The following is a 26747-nucleotide window of genomic DNA, read 5'->3' on the forward strand; positions in this document are numbered from 1 at the left end:
ACTTGTGTCAATGGCAAATGTCTGTCATTCGAGTCTGGTGGAATAGCTGAAAATCAGTGTTTTCCTCACAAATTGGAACCCCACACTGAAAAACTGAAGATTAAAAACGTGTTTTTGTATAGAGACAAAGCAAGCTTCTCTTGAAAATAGAAAACCCATTGCACATATACAGCAGACATCCCACAGTCATGTCTATATTTGATTATGAAGGATCTGGATCCAGTCAGTGTGGTCCACCTCTGATGTGATAGATATGATGCAGTGTGACTGATTACATATTTATTGTAGAATAGATCAATACTACACTGGTTGTCTATGAGAAACCCTTAATCTGAGCTGATTCTGATGAGACATTTTGATCAGATTCCACAGAGTATGCATGAATATGTTGTTGTTGTTGTTGTTGCAGATGCTGCATCATCATCATCATCATCCTGGGTTTCAATGGAGAGTTTTAGTGTCTTATAATCTATGCTGTTTCAGATGCTTCTCCAAGAATAAAATTCTGGGTGACACACAATTAATATATACTGTATATATATATATTTTTTTTTTGTGAAAATGTAAAGGGTTGGAATATTGGCACAAAATATAACTATCATCAGCTTCAATCCAAAAATATAGGCATTGGTATCAGCCTTCAAAAGCCCATATTGGTCGAACCCTAATGGAGATATTTTCATATTCAGCAGTTTCCCACAGTGTCTTGTGTTTTATTACAATAAATACGTTTCAGAAACACCATTGTGACTGATATCAAAATGCTACTGCCTTTTAAATCCAGTTATTATGGAACCAGATCACAACACACACTAGGATTTCCTTGTCCCCCTCAATGATTTTTAAGCAATTATATCTCACATTTTCTATGATGTTTGTGATTGATATTATAGTGTATGTCCCTGTATATTCCTGACTGTTTGACCGACTTGTATTGGGCAATTTCTTTGTAATTTACCTCATGCAATTAAGGATAAATGGAAAAACGACCACAGATCACAGTATGGAAAAACACCACCAGAGTCTCAGAAACAGGTTCATTGCATTGTAGTACTTCACACCATCTGAATAAGACATATGTTGCAGCTAGGCCATATTTATCACTGACCTGATTTTATTTGCTATATATATGATAAAACGTACAAAATATTACAAAAACATACATGTGACTACAAAAATAAAGAGACGTGTATGGGTGTGTGCACAGGTGTGTATTCCATTTGTTAAATCCCCCATTTGTTTTTCTTTTTTTTTGTTAGTATATCAGTTATGGGTAAACAGGATATATATAAAAATTGTGATGGTCAAGCCATCTCATTTGTGATTACTACAGCAGAATAAAATGGAGCTAATATTGCGATTCATTTTTCCACCCCACGATACGTATCATCGCATTTCTGTATTGCGATATATTGAATTTCGATATATTGTCCCATCCCTAATACAAAGCAATCTCTGCAACTTTCAGAGTCCTCTGTAAATCAGCTCCATTTTGTTCCAAACAAATCAAAATACACTCAAAAGTCGTGTTCAGCTTTCACATATTATCGGCCCTCGTATGAAAAGCTCAGCAAATCATTTTGAGAGCGATGATATCCATGCAATGAGATGGCACATAAAAAGCCCTTTGGATTTGGATTGTCTTGGAACCGCTCCAATCCCGGATCGAGGGTTTAATGTTAGATTAAAAAAATAAAAAACAGCCATACGAGTGACTCTGTGTCACTCTTCTGTGTGTGTGTGTGTGTGTGTGTGTCAGTTGGTTTTGAGTGCTTTGAAAGCGGAGACGGACAGGAGGCAGTGCAGCACCACCGCCCCAATGTCATAGAGCAGCAGCAGCACTGTGACACACCAGCAGAGGTCCTGCAGGAGACAGGAGACCACATTACACACTGACTGTACTGACAGGACCTGCATCACTGTGAAACACAACAGAAACCTAACTGCTGACTCCCCCCCCCCATCTACACACACACACACTCATCGTCATCATCATCATCATCCCTCCATCTCTCTCCGTCTTTCCCTCATTCCCAAGCTCGATTCCTCAGCTTATCTCGCAATCCTAATGTCTTTCTTAATCTTTCCCCGTTTCTCTCGCTATGTTCCTCTCTTTGTCTTCAATCAGGAATATAACAGAATAGAGTAAAAGAAAAAAGAATAGAACAGAACAGAATAGAATATAGTAAAAGAAAAAAGAATAGAACAGAACAGAATAGAATATAGTAAAAGAAAAAAGAATAGAATAGAACAGAATAGAACAAAAAAGAATAGAATAGAAAAGAATATAGTAAAACAAAAGAGGATAGAATAGAATCAATGAAAATAGAATGGAATGGAACAGAACAGAATACAATTCAATACAGAATACAGAGTATATAGAGCATATAGAGTAGAGTACAATACAATATAATAGAACACAGTAGACTGGAATAGAATAGAACGGAACATATTAAAACAGAGGTTTATCAGCGGATGAAAGCCACACACACACACACATACACACACACACACACACACACACTGACCTTCAGGTATTCCCCAGGACATTTGTAACGGAAGCGGGAGTAGTGGTAGTCATACGTGTCTCGCTCTGGGGGACAGTCCATCTTCTCTTCATAGCTGAGGGAGACGCAGTAGAGGCAGACGGCCAGCAGCGCCCCCAGCAGGCCAGCCACATTACTGTAGGCACAGCTTCGAAGCTGGAGGGGGGATACAGAGAGAGAAGCCGGTCAAGTTTTAAAGGAGCGCATGTATTATTTTTAAGTTTGCCATTTCCAACTACTATGGTTATGCTAGGAGTGGGGTTGTGAGAGCCCTAGCCAGTAGGGATGGGACCATCTATCCAAATTCAATATATCGCAATACAAAAGTGTGACAATACCGTGGGGCAGAAAAATGAATCACGATATTAGCTGCATTTTATTCTGCTGTAGTAATCACAAATGAGACGCTTGACCATCACAATTTCACAAGCTCTCCATCCAAATTATATTATTGTCACTTTGTAATGACATTTTTAAATTGTTGTTTGCATTCTAGCAAGACAACGCCATCGCTAGAAAGATTTGTGGCTTTGTTGTCATTTAACTTTTATTTTTTATTACATCGTATCGTGGTTGTATTGAATTGTGAACCCCATATCGTGTATTGAATCGTATCGTGAGAGAAGCATATCGTCTCATCCCTACTAGTCAGCGTACTTTTGACCATGAGCCAGAAAAAAGTACGTCTTGAAAAAAGTAACTACTGGAACACGCAAGTTGTGGCTGTATCCATATCCTAACCCATGACAATTAGCCTCCTGTACAGCTAGCTATAGCTATTGCTTTATAGAGAATTGATTGAATAAATTGCATTACATTTTCCCCACGGATATTTAAGAGAATAGCCAGTATGAAAAGAAGCAGAGACATAGAGTTTCTTCATTAAAAACAAAAGAAAAGATACAGAGCCAGCCACAGCCACTGCCAGCAGTGAAAGAGCAGCCTAGGATTAGGCATTCAGACAGCAGTAGTGATGAGTAATCAGCTCCACCTGCACAGCATGGTATGGTACATTTTCCTGTGCTGTAGGCTCATTTTTGATTAAATTTAAAACCTTATAAAAAATGTATTTGTCTATGTATCAAGATGCCATATACTTATTTTGGTGAAATTTGAACAATGTAATGTAAGTAGAAAGAGTTGATTAGTTTTAGAGTTTACAAAAAAATCACAGTAATGGACTTACTAATTTCCACTAGGCAGCACTGATTCCTCTTACTTGGGTCTTACTTGGTCCTCAGAAAATTACACAGCTGTAGCATGTACGACTGATTTCAAACTTTGTACAGTTGCTATAGCACCACCATTAGGGCAATTGGTCCCAAACTGACATATACATAGACCATTCTGCAAAGTTTCATGCATTTCTGTTCATGGGAAGAAAGAAAGAAAGAAAGAAAGGAAAAAAAAAAACTACAATAATAATAGTCAGGCCATAGGCCCCGCTGTCTAAAGAATTCCAGCATTAAATAGTATTCTAGCACTACGTGCTTGGACCCCTAAATAAGTAAATAAGAGTGTATAAGGACTAGAAGATGATAATGGACATTTTGAGGAAAACAGCTCCTCCAGCAGAATAGCAACCTAAAAGTCAATTTCATTCTGGTTTAACTAAATCTAAGCAGATCGATCCCAGACCAAGGGCTACGGATTTTCCGGCCATCTCAGTGTTTTACCACCAAGAGACTTTCACTGTCTTTATGTTCTTCACTGCCTGATTTCTGTGTTTTGGTGACAAGAGTACAGCACACCAAATGACTCAGATCAAGAGACCATGACCAGATCTTCACAAATAATGTGTGTGGCTGTCCGGGTCCACATGCCTGGTGTCCGTCCAGGCTGCTGGTCTCCATGGTTCCACTGGGCTGCGAGAGCCAAGGCCAGAAAAACAACAAAGACGCCATTCTCCTCTCTCCTTATGCTTCAGTTCACCCTGGATTACCATGGGAGATATTCTGCAATTAGCTGAGAATCTAATTAAAGAGTATTTGGTCTCGCTGTTTGACAAGATGAGCTGCTGTATGGAGGGATGTTTGCCTCTTGATTTGCTTTGAGAAAGTTGCAGGGTGAGATAGAGTGCTTAACAGACTTTGGTCAAATACTATTGAACATTTCTTTGTGTGTTGAATGCTTATGAATGAGATAATTTTAAACGTTATTGATGAAATTGGGTTATTGCAGCAGGAAGTAGTTAAAGGATACAGCAAAGAAAAATGTAATATAAACATGAATAAGAATAGAGCAAAGAGTTATGTAAACATACTCAATTGACAACTCCATTTCACATTATATTGAGTAGCAAAATGTATAAATGTATGGTTGAGAGTAGGGAAAAAGTATGGATTACAGAATTAAGTGGGTGTGGAAAAACAGCAGCAGTAGTAGAACTTACTTAAGGGGTGGGACTAAGGCTGAAATTTAATTAACTTTATGCAAATGCACGGGTGCCAATGCATGGATTTTGATGAAACTTTGGGGCATGATGCGTGTCATTGCTCCATTCCGGCATTTTCAGAATGACAGCGATTGGCCTTAGGGGGGCGCTACAACCTTTGTTAATTTGTTACTGATTGGCCCAAGGGGTGCCTGCATCATTCGTGGGGGACGACATGTTTACTTGTATGTTTTGTGATATTTCCAAGTTTGCATAAAATTCGTGGTAACACTTTACAACGGCCTTATTCCAGCGCATTAACCTGTGTACTAACCTATGGAAAAGTACACAATATTACTGTGTAGGTACTTGATGAAAGTCACCCTAATGCATAATGTACTTACAATGGTGTAACAGCACAATGTAACTTCAAAGTGTACAAACATAATGTACTAAACTAAGTACTCACAAAGGTGTTCCAGCACCTGATATAAGTAGTGCTGAGTGATGTGCCGTTTCCCACTCTTTTCTGTAGTTAATGTTACTGTGTCATGCCCCACTGAGCACTAAGGTGATAGCTTATGATGTTTGATTATTTGCCAAAAGAAAATTAAGAAAACTGGACCATGTGTTGTTTCCCACGTTATTCTGGTATGTTGAAGTTGTGATAAAACTTTGGGCAGTGGCCAACTAGCTGCCAAAAGTTATTAATGGTTACATCACCAGATATCTGTTTTTGAAAGCAAGGTTATTCTTGAGTTTCAGTGGTGGAAGCTTACATCCTGCGTAACATTTTCATGGTCCTGTCTTTACAGTGATTTGATTTTGATTTGATTTGATTTGGATCTCTTTTAGCCTATTGGCTAATCTTCCAAGAGTCCACATTAAAAACATTTAAGCATACAATAATTCATATTATACAACACATAATTATTGACACACATATATCATATACATACATGCATGACACATATAACCTACATACATTGACACTTATCCCGTATGGACCTACATATATACACATATTAATCTACATGTGTTCACTCTACAAACCTACTGACAGTGCAATACAATAGTGTGATGATAACTACATTTAAATCTTGAAATCTTGCAATCAACAATCCAACCGCCGTACTGTTCTTGAGTGAGTTATTGTAATGAATTCTATAATTTAACAGTTCTGAAAATAAAAGTCCGTCTTCCCATTTCAGTTTTTATTTTTGGTAGTACATGATTTTTATCTCTTATTCTTATGTTAACTTGATGTTTATCACGTACTAATAGCAGTTTGTCCTTAATACTAACTGGCTTTTTAAACTTTTGAATTTTTGAAATTAGTACTATAGAATGTTGTCTCACATGCTCTACTACTGTGGGCCATCCCATTGTAATATGTAGTTCACTCACTCCTTTTTCAAACCCACACCTTAAGACCATTCTTGCTGCCTTGTTAAGTGTGATCTGCAGTCTCCTCATATCTCTCTGAGCTGCATTGCCCCACACTGCACAGCAATAATTAATGTGACTGTAGATTAGACTATGAGATATTACCTTTAGAATGTCTTTAGATAAAAACTTTGCAATTCGTCCAACCATTCCTGCCATTTTCATCACTCTTTTAGAAAGATCTGTAATATGAGCCATCCATGAGAGATTGTTTTGTATTTTAACTCCCAATAATTTGACTTCTGTAACCTCTTTAATTTGAACACCGCCATATGTTAAATACCATGGCTTCAATTTCTTCCTCTTTCTTGTAGTACATATAATCATATTTTTCGTTTTATTTACATTTAATGCCAATTTATTGTTTTCCACCCATTTGATGACACATTTAAAATCATTTGATAAATATTCATGCAACTGAGTTTGTGAATCTGCCACTGCAGTGATGGTTGTATCATCTGCAAACATATGTGCATTTGAGTTGGCTAACACTAAGGGAAGATCATTTGTGTATATAATAAATAACAATGGTCCGAGGCAACTCCCTTGTGGGATGCCACAGGTAATCATACGTGGAGAAGAAAAGGATCCATTAACATAAATAGATTGCTTTCTACCGTTTAAATAAGATTTCATCCAATTAATAGCATTCTTACTGAAGCCATAATGAATTAATTTTTTAAGTAGAATTGTGTGATCTATCAAATCGAACGCTGCAGTGAAATCAAGAAGAAGTAACGACACAAGTTTACCTTGATCCAGGGCACTTAGCCACTCATCCGTCATATGTAACAGAGCGGTTTCAGTAGAATGATTTTTACGATATGCATGTTGAGCATGGGTTAGAAGGTTATTAGTTTCCATATATTTCCAAATGTGATCACTTACTACTCTTTCCAAAATTTTGCTTAAGGAGGAGAGTAAGCTAATTGGGCGACTGTTGGGTGCAGTAAAAGCTATTTTAGCATCCTTAGGAATGGGGCAGATTTTTGCATGTTTCCATTCTGTGGGAAACTTTCCTTGTTGCAAAGAAAGATCAAATAGATACTTTACAGGTCTAGCAATATATGGGGCTGCAGATTTCAACAATTTGTTGTCAATAAGATCGTACCCTGGGGATTTATTATCAGGAAGTGAAATCAAGATTTTCTCAATGTCATCTAATGATATATCTGGTAATACAAAACTGCAATTTTTCCCCTTCATAATCTTTTTGTCTACTTCACCTACCAGTAATTCATTTGAGGCATTGTTATTCATATTGGACCTGAGATCATTTATCTTTGATTCAAAATAGTCAGCAAAGTAATTAGCAATGTCTACTGGTTTTGTTCTAATCTTTCCATCAACCTCCACACTAACAGGACTTGTACTATTTGACCTACCAAGCAAACCATTCACTGTATGCCATATCTGTTTTGAATTGTTTCTGCATCCCTCAAAAGCTGTTTTATAATATAGGGTCTTTTTCTGACGATTCAATTTTACAACAAAATTTCTGCATTTTCTATATAGCATAATATCTGAATCTAATCTTGACCTAGATGCTACAGTTTTTGCCTCATCCCTCTGAGATATTGCTTCTCTTAGTTGTTGGTCAATCCAGGGGGATGATTTGGCTTTAATTGTACTTTTCCTTATAGGAGCATGGTACTCAACAACATCAGTAAACAATTTCGTAAAACAATCAACAGCACAATCCAAATCATCCTCAAGATACACAAGGTCCCATGGAACAGCGGCCAAATCTGTCTGGTAGTCTTCTAAGTTAAAATTTGGTTGATGGTACATTGGTCTTGAAAAAGGTTGTTCAAAATATCCAGCACTCAACTTTATTATATAACTATACTGCACACATATAAGACAAATTCAATATGTCAATATGTTCACAGCACTGCAGCACTGGTTGTAGGATAATAAAACTTAATAGAACATTGGCAAATTTATCACAAAATAACACAAAAAAAGGGAATGGAAATATTTGATATTTTTAAGTAGTGTGTTTGTAGACTGAAATTACATTGTGTTGTTACACCATTGTAAGTACAATATGTATTAGGGTACCTAGACAGTAATATTGTGTACTTCCTTTCTGTAAGTTAGTACATACGTTAATACACTGGAATGAGGCCATTGTAAAGTAAAATGTTATGGGAGAAAAACATTTGGACAATCTACCCTTAATGACTTGTTAGACATTAGTTAGAGAGAGTTAGATAAGTCACAGCCTTACCAGCTGTCTGCTGGGGAACCGCTCACTGGCCATGGTGAATGATCCTGCTGCCACAATCTGCAAGACAGAATCAACACATAGTACTGGACTCTTACTGGGAGACTGATGTGACGAGTCCTACAGAAACCTTGCATTCCCAGTTTTGCCTTTTGGATTTTTTTTTTTTTAGAAAGCATTTAATGGCTCTTGTAATGTACTGTAAAATGTCAAAAGGACATGGATGGCAAAGGGAAGATCAGCTAGCTTTTCTCTATTCCTTTTTGGAGACAGGCTTCCGCAGGTATTAAACACATAATTTGAGGCATGTTTTAAATATTCTTTGCAAAGTCCTGGATCAGTTTATTACAGTTAGAGCCCTTATGCAGTACTGATGATTATGCCTTAGATGGCATTCATGATCATTCACTAAAAGAGATGGCATTATGGGACCCTGAGCATTTGGCCAATTATTACTATTACTAGCATCTACTACTACTGCTACTACTATTGCTACTACTACTGCCACTAGTGCTACTACTACCACTAATAATGATAATAATAATAATAAGGTGCATACTAGAACTCCTATGGTGAGTGGCAGCAGGAAGAGTTTTGGCAGGTTGCCATCTATGTAATAGAGGGGGACAGCCAGCAGCACCTGGACCAGCCCCAACAGGATGGACACCACCTAGATCAATAGATAGATAGATAGATAGATAGATAGATAGATAGATAGATAGATAGATATCTGTAAGGCCATTGAAAATGTCCAGTTTTATGGTTATGCAGTGCATATATCACAGGCCCTGACCACATGCTACTGTGAGCATAGTGATCAGATCAATACCTGATAGACAAAATGACTAATCAATTGGTTTAATGACTGAATGACTGGCTTGTTGATCTCACCGCAGCAGCCTCAATGTTAAACCGAGTGAAGAGGCGATGTAACCTGGGTGAGTGTGCCCCCTCTGAAGACATGCTGCTGCAATACAGGAAACTGAAGTCAATCACAAGAACACATGTAATACAATACAAGACAAGACAAGATAACACAATACAATACGACTGGAATAGAACTGAACTGAACTGAATTGATGAACTGAATTGAAGTGAACTGAAGTGAACTGAACTGAAGTGAACTGAATTGACCTGACCTGACCTGAACTGAACTGAACTGAATTGAATTGAGCAGACCTGACCTGACCTGAACTGAATTGAACTGAATTGAACTGAAGTGAACTGACCTGAACTGAATTTAACTGAACTGAACTGAATTGAACTGATAAACTGAACTGAACTGAATTGAACTGATGAACTGAACTGAACTGACCTGACTTGAACTTAAGTGACCTTAAGTGAATTGAACTGACCTGAACTGAACTGAACTGAATTGAATTGAGCAGACCTGACCTGACCTGAACTGAATTGAACGGTGCGATTTGCCCCGTTTTGCCTCGTTTCGCAGCTGCCGGCTGAAGCGATCTCACTCAATACTGGACCAATTTCAAAAATTGTTGTCCCCTTTACTCAGACACAAAAAGATGGGAAAATAGGGTCCAGGTTGAAAAATACCGAAGTTACCCTTTAAGGACAGTTAAGTTCAATTCAATTGAGTTCTGTTTATCAGTTCAATTGAGTTCAATTGAGTTCAGTGTGCAGTGTGAGTTTAAAAGAATATATATATATAACTACATACAGTATTTCTTCCATGGAGTCAGAGAATGGACAAGGCAACACCACCAATGCAACAGGACCAATGCTGGGTCGCAGCAAGATTAAAATGGGTCACAAGTTGTTTACTGCCTACACTATGTAACCATTGCCTTCTCAAGATCCTGGCTGAATAAAATATGGTGTTTTTAGTAAATTAACAGCCCAAATAAACAGCGTGTATGTGGTTACACTGATGAAACATAATAGCTCACAGAACGAGTTTGGATTGCAAGAAAACCTTTTAAACTATTTTTCCTAGGAAAAAATGTTTGCAAACCAGTAAATGATATTCATTAGTAGATAATGTTTGAAAAGCACAAACCATGATCAGAGAGACAGAGAGACAGATGGGCTGGAAGACAAGAAAAGGACAGACATGAATAGACAGAAAGAACAGCAAGGAGGCAGACCACATGATGTTGAAGCACAAGACTTCAGAGGGCAAAGAACAGTGGGAAGCCACATTAAACTAAGTGCTGTGCGTGTGTAGTATTTGTTTAAGTGTGTTCATGTGTGTGTTTTCATTGTGTGTGTCTGTGTGTGTGCGTGTGAGAGAGTGAGTGAATGAGTGAGTGAGTGAGTGGGAGAAAGATTGAGAAATAGAGAACAGAATGAGAAAGCAAGAGAGAGAGAGAAATAAACCAAACAGAGAGAGACTGTGTGTGTGTGTGTGTGTGTGTGTGTGTGCGTGTGTGTGTCAGTTCATGAAAACCACATGTCAGAATCCCCCCAGGAAAGACAGGAATGCTGCTGGATGAGAAGCAGATGTGGTGGGAGGAGGACAAGAAGAGAAGGAGGAGGAGGGGAGAGTGTGGGGAATGGGGGGTGTGGGGGGGGGGGGGGGTCAGGTTGATGATGAAATGAACTGACAAGGGCCGGAGGAAGTGAAGGGAACATTTAGTCCTACGGTATTCTGAGGAACAATCAGTGTCACCGATTTTTCACCAAGTGTGTTACATCAGTGCACTGTTGTTTTCCAGTTGAACCAGGTTTGGTCGTGGCGCCGGTGTTTTCCGTCACATTTTCACTACAGTCTGCTGTTATCAAGGAGGATGAATCACGCTACATATTTGGCACTTACAAGCGAAATGCCATTTCCCCTCAGTGTTGCAATTAAAAGGGCTACGCATAGCATTTTAACATCAATAAATCACTGCCACATTCATTTTGAAACATTAGTATAATTACTGTAAACAACCCAGATTAGCAGATTAGAAGATCAGCAGCCTCTACCGGCCTCTACACTGTATATTACATTGTGTGCTACCGGGTTGACAGGAAATCTGCTGAATTGCTTTATGGCACAACAGTATTGCTTTACGGCACAGAGCAGGAAGAGGGCGCTGTTCTTCCAGCATAAATGGAGCTAAGATTTCAGAGTTTTTTACAGTGGCAAATGAAGGAAGGAAGGAATGAAAGGCCGATGGAAAAATCACTTCCAACATGTTCATCCTCCTCAGTAAAGACAAAGACGCCAGCGAGGAGGAGGGAAAGTAACATCTTCTTTGCGACAGGAAGCAATGAGGTTTATGAGAAATGCGATATTCATTTTGATAAACACTAGCACTAACGTAGCCTGATATTCAGACTCAATAGCCATTTTGTTTCCACTCCATTACTCAGTCTAACATTGCCTTCATGTACATTGCCACTCTGACATTATTTCCATATACACTGATGCTGTGCGTATTTACTAACTTTACCAAAAATGTTGGTAATTTTAGACAAAAATATCGTCTTTGCAAAGACAATGTATTGGTTAAGGAATGATTTCAACAAATATTATTATGCTGAAACGCCAATGAAAAACCGTTGCACGAACGGTTCAAACATTAGTCCCGCCCACAAAGGCGCCGATTGGCCCGATCGTTTTTCCGATTGAGAAATCGCCTTTGAATAGAGCAACACCAGACTCTCTGAATCGCTTGACCAAATCTGAAGAGTGGGCGGGACGCGATTCAGGAGTCTGGAACCAGGCTAGCACTAACAATACCACTGGTGTGAGATAGAGGCTACCAAACGTCTCCACCATGGTCACATTTGTTTACGAATTATACCAATGTATTGCAATTAACTTGACAATGATATATTGACAGTGCTTTAAAAGTGCCATGGATGTGCCTACAGTAATGTGGTTGGCCTGCTGGGGGCGCTGTTGGCCTTCTGCCTGATGTGTAAAATGCCTGCCTGATGAATTAATACATGCAGCACCTTTATGTTACACTTTGCTCAATCACGCACATGCTAGCCTAAAAAACACATACAAGACTTCACATTCCTAGTGCAAGAAGAAGACAGGGTGCATACAGACTAGGCCTGAGCTGATATGAAAATGTCATAGTACCATTACCTTGACCAAAATTATCTCGATATACGATATTATCTCGATAATTATAAAAAAGATGAAAACTTTAAAAACGGTACTGTAATATGCCCCAATCACTTAGAAAGTAATTCATCATATAAAATGCTGGTTTAGCTTCTAGAAACTGTAAGGATAGTTTTAAACAACACAAATAAAATAGAAATAACAGTAAATGCGTCTTAAATAAAATGCTATGCTTTGTATCTCCTTTAACTCAGTTAGCAACATCAATATAACAATTAGAGGGCTCCCTCTTTTGGGGAAAATAAAACATCAATGATGACAGATGAGAGTCACAGTTGTGGTCATCATGGTAACAAAAAGCCACAAGTTATTGTTTTTTACCGCAATATACCTATAGTTATACCGGTTATTGTCCCATCCCTAATACAGACATGGTGCATAACCAACAGTCTGGAACAAAACAGTTTGTGTGCCTGGTCCTTGTCTTGGAGTGTTCACATAAACAGAGCACTCGTTCATTTTCACTAGACCGGGTCGCAGGGCAAGACTATCAAATATGGGATGCAGTGGCTGAATGAAGAGTTAATTTTTTACAGTACACACTCAGGAAACAGGACATCTCTGTCCAAAGTGGAGGAAGTGAGTAGAAGATAAGACAGGTTGGGTTGCAATAGGCCAAAAAGAAAAAAAAGCAGCTGAAGCCATTGTGCTCCATATAAACACACATTAGGCCACACACCCCCATTTGAGAAGATGTCACTCCATAAGGGATTCTTGGTTGTTGTTGATTTAGTATTGAATGGTAGTCTACTGTCTACACTGTGGATGAGGAGATGATACTGGTGAGAGTGAAACCCATGATTACAATAGTCATTCTCATACATTCTATAATTGGGAAATCAAACAATTCCTAATTTTGCTGGGGCACCCTCAACTCAAGGACCCCTGCAGGTCCGTGGACCCCAGTTTGAGAACCACTGCTAGGCTATAGGCTCCCACTTTCTCAATGAAAATTCCACACTCCTTCTGAAACCTATTCTCGAAACACTCATTTTTTCAACTTTTCTCACATCAAAACAGCTTCAAGTAAAGCACGGTGGTACTTACCTCGACTGAAACTTCTGCAAGTGAGCGCAGAGATGTCTTTAGATGTCGGTGACTGCGTCTGTCCGATAAAACAACGTGTTGCTTTGTTTTTCTGTAAAAAAAATCCCAACCAAAAACTGATTCCTGGAATTCAGAGAAACAAGGGAGGAAGCGAGGGAGGTGCTCTGCGGGGATCAATCCGGGCCAGAAAGCGCACAATGTCCAGAAAACAAACGCACCCTATGCATCATTTCTGGCATCCCAAATTTCTCTCTCTCTCTCCCCCTGATCCACACACGCACGCACACACACACACACACACACAAAAGGGCAGGCAGTTGCATCAACACTCAAGAGGAACAAGGGGCTGGCGGTTGCGAAATTAAATCTACTTTTTCTCCTAAATTCTAAATTTTAAGGAGTGGTCTATAGGAAACAAGCCTATGAACGAGGACTTTCTACTGTTCATCTTCCAGTTGCTTCACTTCAATAGACTTGTCTCAAGGAAAAAAAGGTAGGATTAAGAAATTTTAACATTTTTAAACTCGACAACAGCCTAAATGTGTCTCTAAAGATCACACACTATTGCATCCTCTTTTAACTGCCAGGGCATCTATCTGAAAGGGCGGTGGCTACGGCGTTTAGATCGTGCGTAAAGTCTATGATAGTAAATGGATTGAACATGGTAACTTAATAGGCGACTACCAAGTCCTGAAAACAGTGCAAGCCCCTCAGAACCTCGTTTACCCAAACTTCAGGCTTCCAAAACTGACCAGTCGTACGAGCAAGAAAAAAAGCAGTCAATGCAGAATACGTTATTTTGAATATTTGGCATAACGTGCGTGATTTCGCGCAGTTAACATGCAGCTAAAATGGTCAAACTATCCAACTATTAGACTGGTCGCAGTACTTCAGAAAGTGTGTGCGTCTGCACGTGTTGTATTCCGAACGTGTGTTGGTTTCGAATTTTATCAGAAGCAAGCAACATTTTGGTGTAAACACATTTCATTTTCCCAAAAGGGCCTTCGTTTCCGTCAAAGAGTTTGAATAAACGGGGTTCGGTTGTAGGGACACACTGGTTGATGCTCTGTCTGGTTTCATGCCAAGGTGGAATATTGTGCCACCTACAGTATGGAGCCAGTCCTAGTGAGAGGCTGTTCTGTGCTTCTGTCAAAAATGTAAAATTAAAGTTGAAACCTCCTGCCAGTGATCGCCTTTAGACTATATTGTACTGCAGCCTACAGTACTGCGTTGCATTGGATTACCGTACATTGGATTGCATTGTATTGTAATGTACGGAAGAGTATTAGGGCCATTGTAGGTGAATGTTGTTGTTTTTTTTACTGCAGCTGGCGGGAGGGGGGTAGGCCTAATAGAAAAAAACTCTGAAATTCTGAGATGAAAGTCTGACATTTGTGAGATAAAAATCAGAAATTTGCAAGAAACAAATAAAAAATTTATGAGAAAAAACACAGAAATTCTGAGATTAAAGTCAGGTAGGCTATTTGCAAGAAAAAAAACCGTAGGGTTACCAGTCTCGCTTTGCCATATTTTTCTCCTGCTGAAGGTCACATGTCCCACAATGACAAGTGAAGAGGCAGGTAGCAAGTTTACTAGTGTAACAAGTTTACTCACTTGCTTCATCGATTCCGCCATTACGAGAATTTATTTCAGGGACGGGAGGGGGAGAGTGCCCCTTTTAAACATGGGAGGAGACAAGCTAGTTTTTTTTTAAAAATGAAAAGCTACTAAATGGGTCGGGAGGAGCTTCGATTCGGTCCGAGTTTGACAAGTTTTAGAAAAGACCCGCGTGTGTGGCTATTTGTTTATATCATTATCATTACGTCTCAAAAAATTCTTCACGTAGCACACTTAGCTTCAGGATTGGTTATAGGGTCTGAAAGTTTTTTCTTGCATATTTCTGACTATTACCCCCCTCCCCCCCGGCTGCGGTAAAAAAAACAAAAAACAACCTATAATGGCCCTAATACTCTTCCGTAGTAATGTGCTGCCCCATCAGCAACCCATACTAAAAATTGCTCACTGTACAGCTATAGAAGAAAGCCAAGTATGTAAATAGTTTGAGAAGGCAAAATTCCACATGACATTTTGATCAGATCTCACAAGTATGCACAATTATTATTATGATTGTTATTGCATCATTATTATTATTATTATTATTAGTAGTAGTAGTAATAGTAGTAGTAGTATTATGCTGCAGAGGTCTTTCCACCCTGACATGAATAAAATTCTACTTTGAATCCTTGTAATTTTTTGTAATGTATGGCATGAAAACGGTCAAATGTAAAGATACAGAATATCGCCACAAAATATTGGTAGCATCAGTCCAAAAATATTGATATCAGCCTTCATACCACCATATTGGTTGAACCCTACATTCTATTATGTACTGTAGAGTAGACTAATACGTTACCCTACAGCATGTAAACTGACTGGTGCCATTCTCTAAAGGTGATGGCGGTGTCCGTCTCCAGGGATTTGTCGGTGCACGTGCTGGAGGATGTGAACGCTGGCAAGCTGACCGACAGACACCAGGCTCTGCGCGCCAGTGTCCAGAAAGGACAGCCCAAAAGTCTGGGGGTGAGTGTGTATGTAGGTATATTACTGTGCATATGAGGAGACCAGTCTGAGCTGTGGACTCGACTCAAGTGTGGATGTTTTAGATAAGGATAGACTATCGGTTTGCTGATAAATTGCGCCAATATTGGCCTTTTATTAAAAATCTGATATTTTCCAGTCATGTCGTCCACCTCTGATATGATGGAGGTTCCTCCCTGACCACAGCTACATAAAAACAGTCTGAAAAACCTGCAATGCAATCTTTGCCCGTTTTATTCATATCAAGCTCCAATACTTATCTCCTTGAGGCAGGAAGTGTACTGTTAGTCCCACCCTCCTCCCCCTCAGCTGGTCAAGTTCCTGCCCCAATAATTGTCGCTCATCTTGACGTCATCTAGCCTGAGGTAACTGGAACTCATTCACTTTTCCCAGACCATATTTTCCCAGCTGGTGTGGGGAAATCGAACTGCAACCTTCTGGTCATAAACGCGGTTCTCTAACCTCTGGGGCACCAGTGGTAATAGAGGTCGACTTAGTGAAAATTATGTGTTACCCTTCTGAAGTATAGTCTACATGTAAGGAAACCATAAAGGAAAATAACAATTTTCCTGCCCACCATCATCCTTGCTAAATAGGAACAGATCACCCACCCATGAATTGTCAGGATTGTTCACTGACAGCATGAAAATATTGCATTTTAATAATAATACAGAAGACCTCACCTCAGCGACATGGGAATACCAACATTCCTCTCTTCTCTTGCTATAGGCTGCTGTTATTTGCACTGTTTTTAAGGTGCAATAAGTACGATTTTTGTCCCATAGCATAGTAGGCTGATAGGGTTGCTGATCCATACCAATGACTCAACGATTGGTCAGGTACTGAGGTTTTCTGGTATTCAGAACTCACTTTCCAGTCTGGATTCTGTTTATCTTCACTAGATATATCTGCTGTTGTTGTTGATGTTATGTTGCTATTTGGACTATGTGTATCTCTCAGTCTAAATACCATTGAAATACATGGGATGGCAAGATCACACCACCTACATCACTGGTCTGCACCAAGCACCTTGCGCATGTAAATGTACTTGGTTAAGCAGTTCTTGATTCTTATTGTGTGTGTGTGTGCCAGGTCTCTCAGGTGATGCTGGGGCTGATGGTAATGTCATACTCCATTCCTCTCCACTTCACTAAACTCACTGAGGTGGTCACCCTGGGAGTTCCTTGGTGGAGCGGCCTGTCGGTGAGTGTGTGTGTGTGTGTGTGTGTGTGAGAGAGAGAGAGAGAGAGACAGAGAGAGAGACAGATAGATAGACATAGATTTGGATTTCTATCAAAATTGTGTCTGCTCTTAAAAAGAATTAAGGTCAAATGTTAACCTAAGAAATATTAATATTAAGAAATATTGTAATCTAAATGGGAGAACTGCTGCCCTCCCACAAATGTTTTCCCACTGTGTTGACACTGTGTTGTTTTCCTGTCTCTTCTACCTGTGTGTCCTCAGTTCATCACAGCAGGAGTGGTCGCTATTCTCATAGAGAAACACTGCAGCATGAAGACTGTAAGTCTGAACACACACGCACATACACACACAGGCACACACGTCACACAAATTCATGCACATACACAAAAGTATACACACATAGTAGCAGTACTACTACTACTATTACTACTACTACTACTACTACTACCACTACTACTACCACTACTACCACTACTACTCCAATACTATTTGTACTGCTACTACAACAATGAAATGTTGTGTTCTTATTTCTAGTTGGGGGTGTGTATGATGGTGAGTGTGGTGTCTATTGCACTGTCAGTTGTGGCTTTAATCGTCTATTCTGTGGACTTGGAGAAGAATCCAGAGTCACCGTGTGTCCCCATGACCCACAACTCCAACAGCTGTGACGAGAAATACTACGCCACGGTACGTATCCATTTGAATTCATTTCAACAAGCTTTTTTGGCAAGAAAGTCACATAAACAATCTTCACGTTTTTCATACAATGGGAATCCAAGCACAGAAAAAAAGAAATATTAACAAAATATGTATGAAATGAAAATATACCAAAAGGTGAAGTATATGCAAAATGAAACAAGCAAATTATAACAACATCAAGATAGAGAGAATATGGAAATATGAAGATGTGAAGTATGTGAATTCACAGCTTATGTACATGACTGTGTGCTGTATGCTGTATTCACATTAACTATAACACAATATACCAAAAATATGCATAAACATAAAATAAAAATATAATTCAAAAAATACAAATCTAAAAAATATAAACATGTATACATATTGAAATAGCTGGAACCATTATAAAAGTATCAATATGCAGTATATAACAATGAGAGGGACATGAGAATCTGAAGAAAGCAGATATGTGAAATGACAGCATAAACGCATGATGTGCGAAATGTGCATCATGTTCACATTAGCAGGGCTAAGGTCATACTGTATGTACACAAAATTGTCTAAGCATGCTGACATACATTGTACGAAACTATTCACGTTATTGAATATATTTACAGCTGTAGATAAAAGAACATTTGCATATGTGCATTACTGGCTGTGCACATCATCAAAACTCCAGATAGAGTTTCTGTACTATATCAGAAAAATGACAACGTACACATGTGCATTGCTGTCTGATCTCTCTGTCAAATGATATTTATAGATGGAGGTGCAGATGTTGTGTCCAAAGATATCTATCAACACATGTGCAGATGTGCTTTTGCATGTGTGTGTTGCAGTGTCTCTTTAATGAAGGATGTGGGTTGTGTTTGTGTATAGAAAGTGATCTTAGTGCTCTCTCCCCACCGACAGAGGCTGAGCAGAGGAGTGAAATCGTCCCTCCTCCTCTTCACCTTGGCCCAGACGGTCATCTCCTCCACACTCTGCTTCCTTCTCTACAAGGAGAGGCGTAACTTCGGACAGTACACTGTAAGACTCAAATACTGCAAGACTCTTCCTCTCACTTAGCAAAGGATTATACTTGTTTATACTTCTCAAAGTGCATCCAGCTCCAACAATTTGACCTTTAGATCTGACATTTTCAACATGTATGCCTGGTTAGGGACGACACATTTACTGTCATTTTTCAAGGCAACACAACTCAACATGTTTTGCTGTAAGCGCATCTGAGTAGTAGTACAAATATTGAAAATAGGGTTAGACTGATATAATGAAACAAGGTGTCTTCCAGCTCTGATATGATAGAGGTTCCTCCCTGACTACAGATAGTCAATATGTTTTTATTAGTATTATTTCTATATCAGATGTCTAACCAGAGAAATCATTCCAGTGTGGTGTGGGAGGATTTTACTCAACAGTCTGTAAAACCTGCAGTGAAACCTGCCTCACTCTGCCTTAAGGAGCTGCTAACCCACGTGAAACAATTTCATTAGTATGCCTTTCAGTGGAGAGTTTTAGTGTCCCATGATGGTCTGAATGCTGTTTGAGAGGCTTTTCTTGACAAGAATAAGACTCTGGGGGAAACACTGAATATACAAAATATTAGCTATCCGTAGCTTAAAACCAGAAATGTCAATATTCTGGTATTGGTCTTCAAAAACCCATATTGGTCGAACCCTAGTTGAAAAGTAACACTAAATGCTTGTCTTCCCTAACTGAAATAGTTTTTTTTTTACAGTTGCTTTGGCCCAGTTTTCAAAATTTGCACACTTTCAATGTACAGAACTCAGTGCAAAGAGTTGTTGAAATCTTGCTGCTTAGATACAAAGTGCACTTCTCAGAATACACTCAAATGCTTATTACTCAACATGCAGTATGTATGTCTAGTAATAAGTATATAGTGAACTCTATGTCTAGTAATAAGTCTATAGTGAACTGCATGTCTAGTAATAAGTCTATAGTGAACTGTATGTCTAGTAATAAGTATGACACATGATTGAAAGCACATGTTGAACTGATTATTCAACATGTGTTTTCAGCCATGTCTCATTACTTCCAATGGCACTGCCAAGGTTAGTAGCACTGCACCATAATAGCTAATTACTTCACCACTTCAAGAAAGCTGTTTGGTTACTACACTGCTTTCTTTACAAATATCTACTGGTTTGGTGTTTGGTGTCTTAAGGGTGATGCATAAAGAATAGTACAGTAAATTGACACCATACAGTACAATCACTGAATGTGTTCCATCTCTTTTTGCATCTATTTTGTGTTTTGGACACATGGAATCCTTGTGTCTTTCTTGCATCATGATGGACACATTGTATTCAGTTTGCCTTGTACAGTCGCTCTCTCTCTCCTTCTTATGCTAGGATAACCATTTTGCATGATGTACTATCTCATTTGACACAGTTATGTTTATTTTGTATGCTATATGGGATTTTAAGCCCCAAAATTAGGAGTATTGAATTGTGCATTATGCGTTTTGCATTTTCCAACTCTGTTGTGAAAACTGAGTCAAAGCAATCGTAAAAAAAAAAATGTAAAAGTGTGGTAACGCAGTCTAAAACATTACCAGGTTTTCTGGAGTGAGAGCCGGTGTCGTGACTTGCCTCAATATCTTCAGAAGTCTGCAATCCTGAGCCCTTAGTCATAACAATGTCCACATTGTTTTAATAGGCAGAAAGATCATTTCCTTTGTTTACTACTTTCTTCCTGCACTGATATTAGCCTGCTGCTGCTAATTTAGCACAACTCTTATGCGAGTGTTTTCAGAGTAAAAATTTTCCATGGTATCATCCTATAGCATCTTTTTGGGTGTCTTGCACTACACCAATATTTATTTCTGTGACAACATTTTTAAATATTGTGTCAAAGCCAAATGAGCCCTCTAGAATGTTTATTTGTGCTCACATGAAACAGCTGCCATATTAAAATACCAACAGCCAGAGGCCCTGAGCAATCTTCCCTCCCACACAACATCTAAACAGGAAAGAGGGGGAAACTCAGACCAAGAGGATTAAAAACAGAAAACAGTGTTGCTTTCTGTAAAGGAAAGTTACAAATCAGTTGTACAAAACTCCACCAGATGGAGATGGAAAAAAATATTTCATTTACTAATTGATCCATTTAATTCCCAGACTGTAATCAATCAATCAAGGGCTTCTTTCTAAACCCACCATTCTGCACCGACATTCAACAATCATACAGGGATCGTAGAAGAGGCAGCGATACCATGGCTTGTTATTTATATTCCCATACGTAACAAGTTCACGCCCACTCTCTGGGGGTTGTCGAAAGGCATTCTGAGAAACATCGGAAGTCGCTAACTAAAAAGTAGGCAAGGCAGGTTGAGCGAAAGTGGGTACAACAAAAGGTAAGAGCGTCAGTGGGTGGATTTTTCTTAAAGTAGGGGTTGGCACCCTGAAGGGCCTCAGGCCAACTTGTGGTAGACTTCCCCCTGAGGAGAGGTTTAGATCCTGGATCCCATGGTCAGATTAACTTTCTCATTCTGGTTGGAAAATTGACAAATCCCTGTCGGAAGGCAAGTGTACTAGGGTTTTTCAAGGCCAATACCAATACTGGCCCACTGTTCCATGAACAGGACAAAATCTGCATTGTCCCTCCTGAATCTGAGGTTCAACAATCGGCCGGATTGAAGAGACGGGTCAACCACGACAGTCCAACAATATCCAGAGCCTTCAGAATTTCGCCTTGCCACTTTCTAGCTTCCCTAGTGACTTCTGCAAGGAGATAGGCTCTGACCCCCCCGAAACTTCCAGCACTGTCTCCTGCACAGAGGGTGGGTCTGTCAGGTTTAGGAGTTCCTCAAAGTGCTCCTTCCGCCTTCCAACAATGTCCCCAGTTGAGGTCAGTGTTTCCCTGCCCCTGTTTATAACAGCCTGGGCAATGTCCTGCCTTCCCCTCCTGATTCACTGAATGGTTTTCTAGTCATTCTCCATGGCCTCTCCGCTCAAGTCAGCACTCCCAAGTCTCAGGCCATGGCTCTCTCCCAGAAAAAGGGGGCTTGTCCCATCCAGGTCAGGGGTAAGCAGCTGCCCCAAGTGGAGGAGTTTAGGTATCTCAGGGTCTTATTCACAAGTGAGGGTAAGAAGGATCGTGAGATTGACTGCCGGTTAGGTGCATCGGCTGCAGTAATGCAGGTGTTGTATCAGACTGTGGTGGTGGAGAGAGCTGAGCCACAAAGCAAAGCTCTTGATTTACCCATTGATCTTCGTTCCTATGGTCACAAGCTCTGGGTAGTGATTGAAAGAATGAGATTGCGGATTCAAGTGGACGAAATGAGATTTTCTCCACCGGGTGGCTGGCCTTGCCCTGCCGCTGCTCCTCCACATGAGATGTGGCAATTGAGGTGTTTTGGACACCTGGTAAGGATGCCTCCCTTTGGAGGTGTTTCGGGCATGACCGACTGGGTGGAGACCTTGGGGTAGACCCAGGACACACTGGAGGGACTACATCTCCCAGCTGGCCTGGGAGCGCTTGGGGATAGGGAGGAGCTGGAAAAAGTTGCTAGGCTATGTGGCTAGAAAATGGTGTATGGTGTACTGATGTTTTCCCTGTTGAAACAGGATGTTGAGGTGGGACATAACACAGTGAGAGATCATTCAAAAGTGTAAACCAATGAATATCAGTCAGGGAGAGAAAGGTAGTTTTATTTGATGGGAGTGGCGGAGGGGTGGGATTGTTCAAAAATCTGTGATGTTTTATTGGTTGGAATTTATATTTACGCCTACTGGTGCAGCATGATGTCACCATTAAACATACTCTGTTTTCCAGGAAGTAAAAGTAACTTCATGGGGACTAAACTCAGACGCAAAACAGTTCCCAGTTACATTTTAAGGGTGCCAATGACATCCTTTGTTCTTGTTAAATGTTTGAATATTGAAATCTTATGATGTGAGGTGTATCACTTCAGTAACTGTCTCTCTGTCTGTCTCTTTCTTTCTCTCTCTCATTTGCAGGCTCTCACTCAAGGTGCTCCAGCAACCCCCACATCAGTCACGCCCCCTGACATGAACTGATCAGTTATTGGACCAGGCAGTCATCTGTCATTGAGCTGATTGATCACCTATCAGCAATGTGTTGGATCACCTGTCACTGAGGTGACTGATCACCTGTCATCAAGATGATTGATTATCTTTCATTGAGGTGACTGATCACCTGCCGTCAAGTTTTTGTTTGTCTATTTACATGTCTGTCAGTTTCCAGTTTGAACTCTAAAATTCGAATTCGATTCTCATGAATGCCTGTCAAATCCCTGAATATTGGATTATGGGTGCAGTTTGGCCAGATGATTGAAAACATCAATGAACAATGGATGTACAATAAAAGGAAGGAAGGAAGGAAGGAAAGAAGGAGGAAAGTTAGAAGGGAAGGAATGATAAGAAAGGAGAACAAAGAGGAAAAGGGGAAAGGAAGGAAGGAAGGACAGACGGAAGGAAGGAACAACAAAAATATTGAGACAACAAATATAGAGACAAGTTCTCTCCCTTTGGTAAAGCCATTCCACACCTAAGACACTTTCTTATTTCATGGCCATGAAATAAAAATATTCATGTATTCTGGATAGCTTCCTTGCACACTGGCAGCAAATTTTCATGCAGTGAAAAAGTTGAGAACCCATGCAGCGAAAAGTTGAGGCATCTTCTGACTATTCTTCTATCTTTTTATTTGAACATTATTTTATATTTTTTGGGGCATTTATTGCCTTTATTTGACAGTTGAAAGTAGAGACAGACAGGAAAGATTGAGAGAAAGAGGGGGATGACGTGACAAAGGTCTCGGGACATTGCCTTTACATGGTATGTGCCTTAGACCACTGAGCCACCAGGATGCCCCCGATTTTTTACGCCATATTTGCATCGCATTTGTGTAAAATGGCTTTTCCTCTTGCAATCCTGGGAGAGATGTGTTTATGACACCAAGTATATTATGTGCACAGTTTTATAATTCAGTATGTTTACACAGTGTTACCCACAAAAGATATGCTCATCAATTTTGTACTAAATCTTTGATATAGTTTTGTATATTTTTTACTAAATAAAATCATATATATATGTATGTATATATGTATATGCAAATCATATATATGTTTGTAAAACCATGGTCAAGTGAAACACATTTTGTCAAAACACATTCATGTGACATGATATGAGGTACAGACAGATCATTTTTAAGCAGGACCAAAGTGGCTGCTGCAGTGTGTGTGTGTGTGCGCCATGGGGTTATTAGGACAGCTGATGGGCCTCTATATACACATAGAAAACATAAGAGAGAAAAAAAAAACAGAATAAAACACACTTGTAAAATCCCATCCAAATCATGTTTTGCACTGTTGAACAAATCTAATCATCTATTCTGTATTTTCATCAGGCTATCAAGATGTTAGCCATGTCAACTTTTACATAGTTGGCTGCAATCTGCAACATTTTTATATAAGTTAATGTCTGTTTTGCTCCTCTCTATCACCGATTGATATAATGCAATAGTGATTCAACTTATATCCAGTTCATGAAAGCTTTTACATTGTCTGTTCTAAACAGCCGGTGTCTGGTAGGTTCTGGCTGAACAGACAAAGAAAAGAGCGCCACAGCGCCACATACATAAACTCAAACCTCATCAACAGAAACTACAAGGAAAAAGACATCACCATATTGGACACACCGTTTCATTGACAGGTGATCTCTGGGAAGTGCAGTGCAGAAACACCACAGCAATTAGCTCTTAGCACCTGTGGGAGAAAAACCTTCAGTTGGGCCAGATGTCTTGAGGTCCTATACCACACTTCTTACTTATCATTAATTAAATAATCCAGACAAATCCAGTAGAGTTCAATATGATATAGGTTTACTGCAAAATCACACAAGGTACATGTAAACCGAGCTGGTCCATGGAGCAACTAACTTTAATTCCTCAACGCATCTCTTTTTATGCAATTCTGCACACTCCTCCTATTGTGGGTCTTAGTGGTAAGTTACCTCCTACCGGTTTTCCCCTAAACTTTCCTTCTTCTTGATACACCATTGTTTACCTGTCCCAAGGTCTTTCTTCCATTCCCGTAATAATGGTGTCTACTCCCTCATCCATTGCCCGTCTACTCCCTTACAGACATGCTTTTGATCAAAACTAATGGTGTCAACATGACCTCACATTCATGCTTGGAGCAGACCACATTTTTTAATTGGGACACCATTATTTCCTACAGTGCTACTATGTTGATAAAAAAAATAATAACTTTAATAAATGAATATGTGCTTAACGTAGATACTAACAAATTCACATGTTGGATATTATACTGATTATTCATTCACTTAACAATTTCAGGTGAATCAAAATTTCCCACATACCAAAGATAAATTAAAACAAAAAACAAAAAATACCGCAGTACCACAGCCACCTGACAATGGCTGGTTTTGATGGAAACATTGCTGAATAAACTACAAAGGTAGTATCAATCCAATTGCCCCTCTATTTATATCACAAACCTGTCCGGGTGTTTAAATGTGCAGACTGTGTCTTTGCCCTTGATTTGACTTATCAGATGGTATACAGTGGAGGGATAAATGTTGTGGGATACACGCAACATACTGTAGGTGGCATACCAGACTCACCCGCAACAACAAGAGTTGTCAACCCACCTTTTAAATCAGAGCCTTCCTCTGAGTATAATTGCAATCAAACACTTCTGGCAGTGGCCATTTTGAACTTGAAACTATACTTGGAAGATTGTCATATAAATGTCATATAAAACTAGCGTTACTTCAGTGCATAAGTGAGGACTTCAGATAGATCTTACAGTTCTCAACTGAGCTACCAAACCCGGGAACAACAACTACTGAACAACAACTACTTCTAGGTAGTTAGCTACTAGCTAGTTACCTATGCCAGATTCCGGTAGCTAGCTATAGTGGACCAAATATATTACCTTAAAATGTGAACCTATATCCATCTTGGTCAACAGTAGGACATAGCTGGGCTGTACTTACTCTTGTGGGTAGAGTTTGGAGTATGACGTAAGCTCAAATGGCCACCGTAGGACTAAGTTCTATGGGGGTGTTAGACTGCTAAATCATTGTTTCTCCTCACTTGTGAGTCAAAATCTACATTGATCAAGTATTAGAGATCCTATATATCTATCTCATGCCATCCCCTTTCAATTCACTCAACAGCCAGTGAGTGCTCATCAATAGCTCATCAATTGGTATTTCCTTCACATTTTCCTAAAATCTAGTGTGAATGGGGGGAACTAAAGGAAACAAGAGGCTTCTTTATTATATAGACTAATTACAGTTCCAGGTATCAGGAAAAAATTACTCCTCAGTGATCATTATTGCACTACACTTATGTCAAAGGAGATTGGACCATATATAAGTAACAACTGGTTATACAGTTGTATTTGGCAGAAAAAGCTCTGCTCTTGAGAATGCTCCCCAAATGAATCCAAGCAGCATGCGAGAGAGACTGTGGGGAGGGCAATAAAACTCCCCAAGGCTATACAGAACAGAACCCAACAGACAC

At 39.5% G+C, this 26747-nt stretch overlaps 2 protein-coding genes across 3 annotated transcripts; one reads left to right on the forward strand and one right to left on the reverse strand.

The window, feature by feature from the left end:
• Nucleotides 1–1023: 1023 nt before the first annotated feature.
• On the reverse strand, nt 1024–14033 carry LOC139911494 (uncharacterized). 2 transcript variants are annotated; one of them, XM_078282743.1, is made up of 6 exons: nt 13731–14033; nt 9488–9560; nt 9156–9266; nt 8600–8656; nt 2529–2702; nt 1024–1863 (listed from the first exon to the last, which is right to left on the reverse strand). In XM_078282743.1, exons 2-6 carry the CDS (start codon nt 9557–9559, stop codon nt 1756–1758), a joined length of 522 nt encoding a protein of 173 aa, XP_078138869.1. In that variant the 5' UTR covers nt 9560; nt 13731–14033; the 3' UTR covers nt 1024–1755. The 2 variants fall into 2 exon arrangements, with proteins under 2 accessions (XP_078138869.1, XP_071755143.1); XM_071899042.2 differs by having other exon boundaries at nt 9488–9563.
• Nucleotides 14034–14080: 47 nt separating this feature from the next.
• On the forward strand, nt 14081–24543 carry tmem176 (transmembrane protein 176). The gene is made up of 7 exons (XM_071899034.2): nt 14081–14223; nt 16182–16310; nt 17421–17531; nt 17793–17849; nt 18066–18218; nt 19122–19238; nt 23192–24543. Exons 2-7 carry the CDS (start codon nt 16185–16187, stop codon nt 23249–23251), a joined length of 624 nt encoding a protein of 207 aa, XP_071755135.1. The 5' UTR covers nt 14081–14223; nt 16182–16184; the 3' UTR covers nt 23252–24543.
• Nucleotides 24544–26747: the final 2204 nt, after the last annotated feature.

Source organism: Centroberyx gerrardi, chromosome 3 (genome assembly GCF_048128805.1).
Source record: "Centroberyx gerrardi isolate f3 chromosome 3, fCenGer3.hap1.cur.20231027, whole genome shotgun sequence".
Classification (NCBI taxonomy): Eukaryota; Metazoa; Chordata; class Actinopteri; order Beryciformes; family Berycidae; genus Centroberyx; species Centroberyx gerrardi.

Excerpts from the sequence above, each read along its gene's own strand:
- LOC139911494 (XM_078282743.1), bottom strand. The coding sequence starts at position 9,559 with ATGTCTTCAGAGGGGGCACACTCACCCAGGTTACATCGCCTCTTCACT. Across the intron at positions 9,267-9,487 it reads TTAACATTGAGGCTGCTGCG|GTGGTGTCCATCCTGTTGGG; the intron begins GTGAGATCAACA and ends CTATTGATCTAG. Across the intron at positions 2,703-8,599 it reads GGTTCCCCAGCAGACAGCTG|CTTCGAAGCTGTGCCTACAG; the intron begins GTAAGGCTGTGA and ends TCCCCCCTCCAG.
- tmem176 (XM_071899034.2), top strand. The coding sequence starts at position 16,185 with ATGGCGGTGTCCGTCTCCAGGGATTTGTCGGTGCACGTGCTGGAGGAT. Across the intron at positions 16,311-17,420 it reads GACAGCCCAAAAGTCTGGGG|GTCTCTCAGGTGATGCTGGG; the intron begins GTGAGTGTGTAT and ends TGTGTGTGCCAG. Across the intron at positions 17,532-17,792 it reads CTTGGTGGAGCGGCCTGTCG|TTCATCACAGCAGGAGTGGT; the intron begins GTGAGTGTGTGT and ends GTGTGTCCTCAG.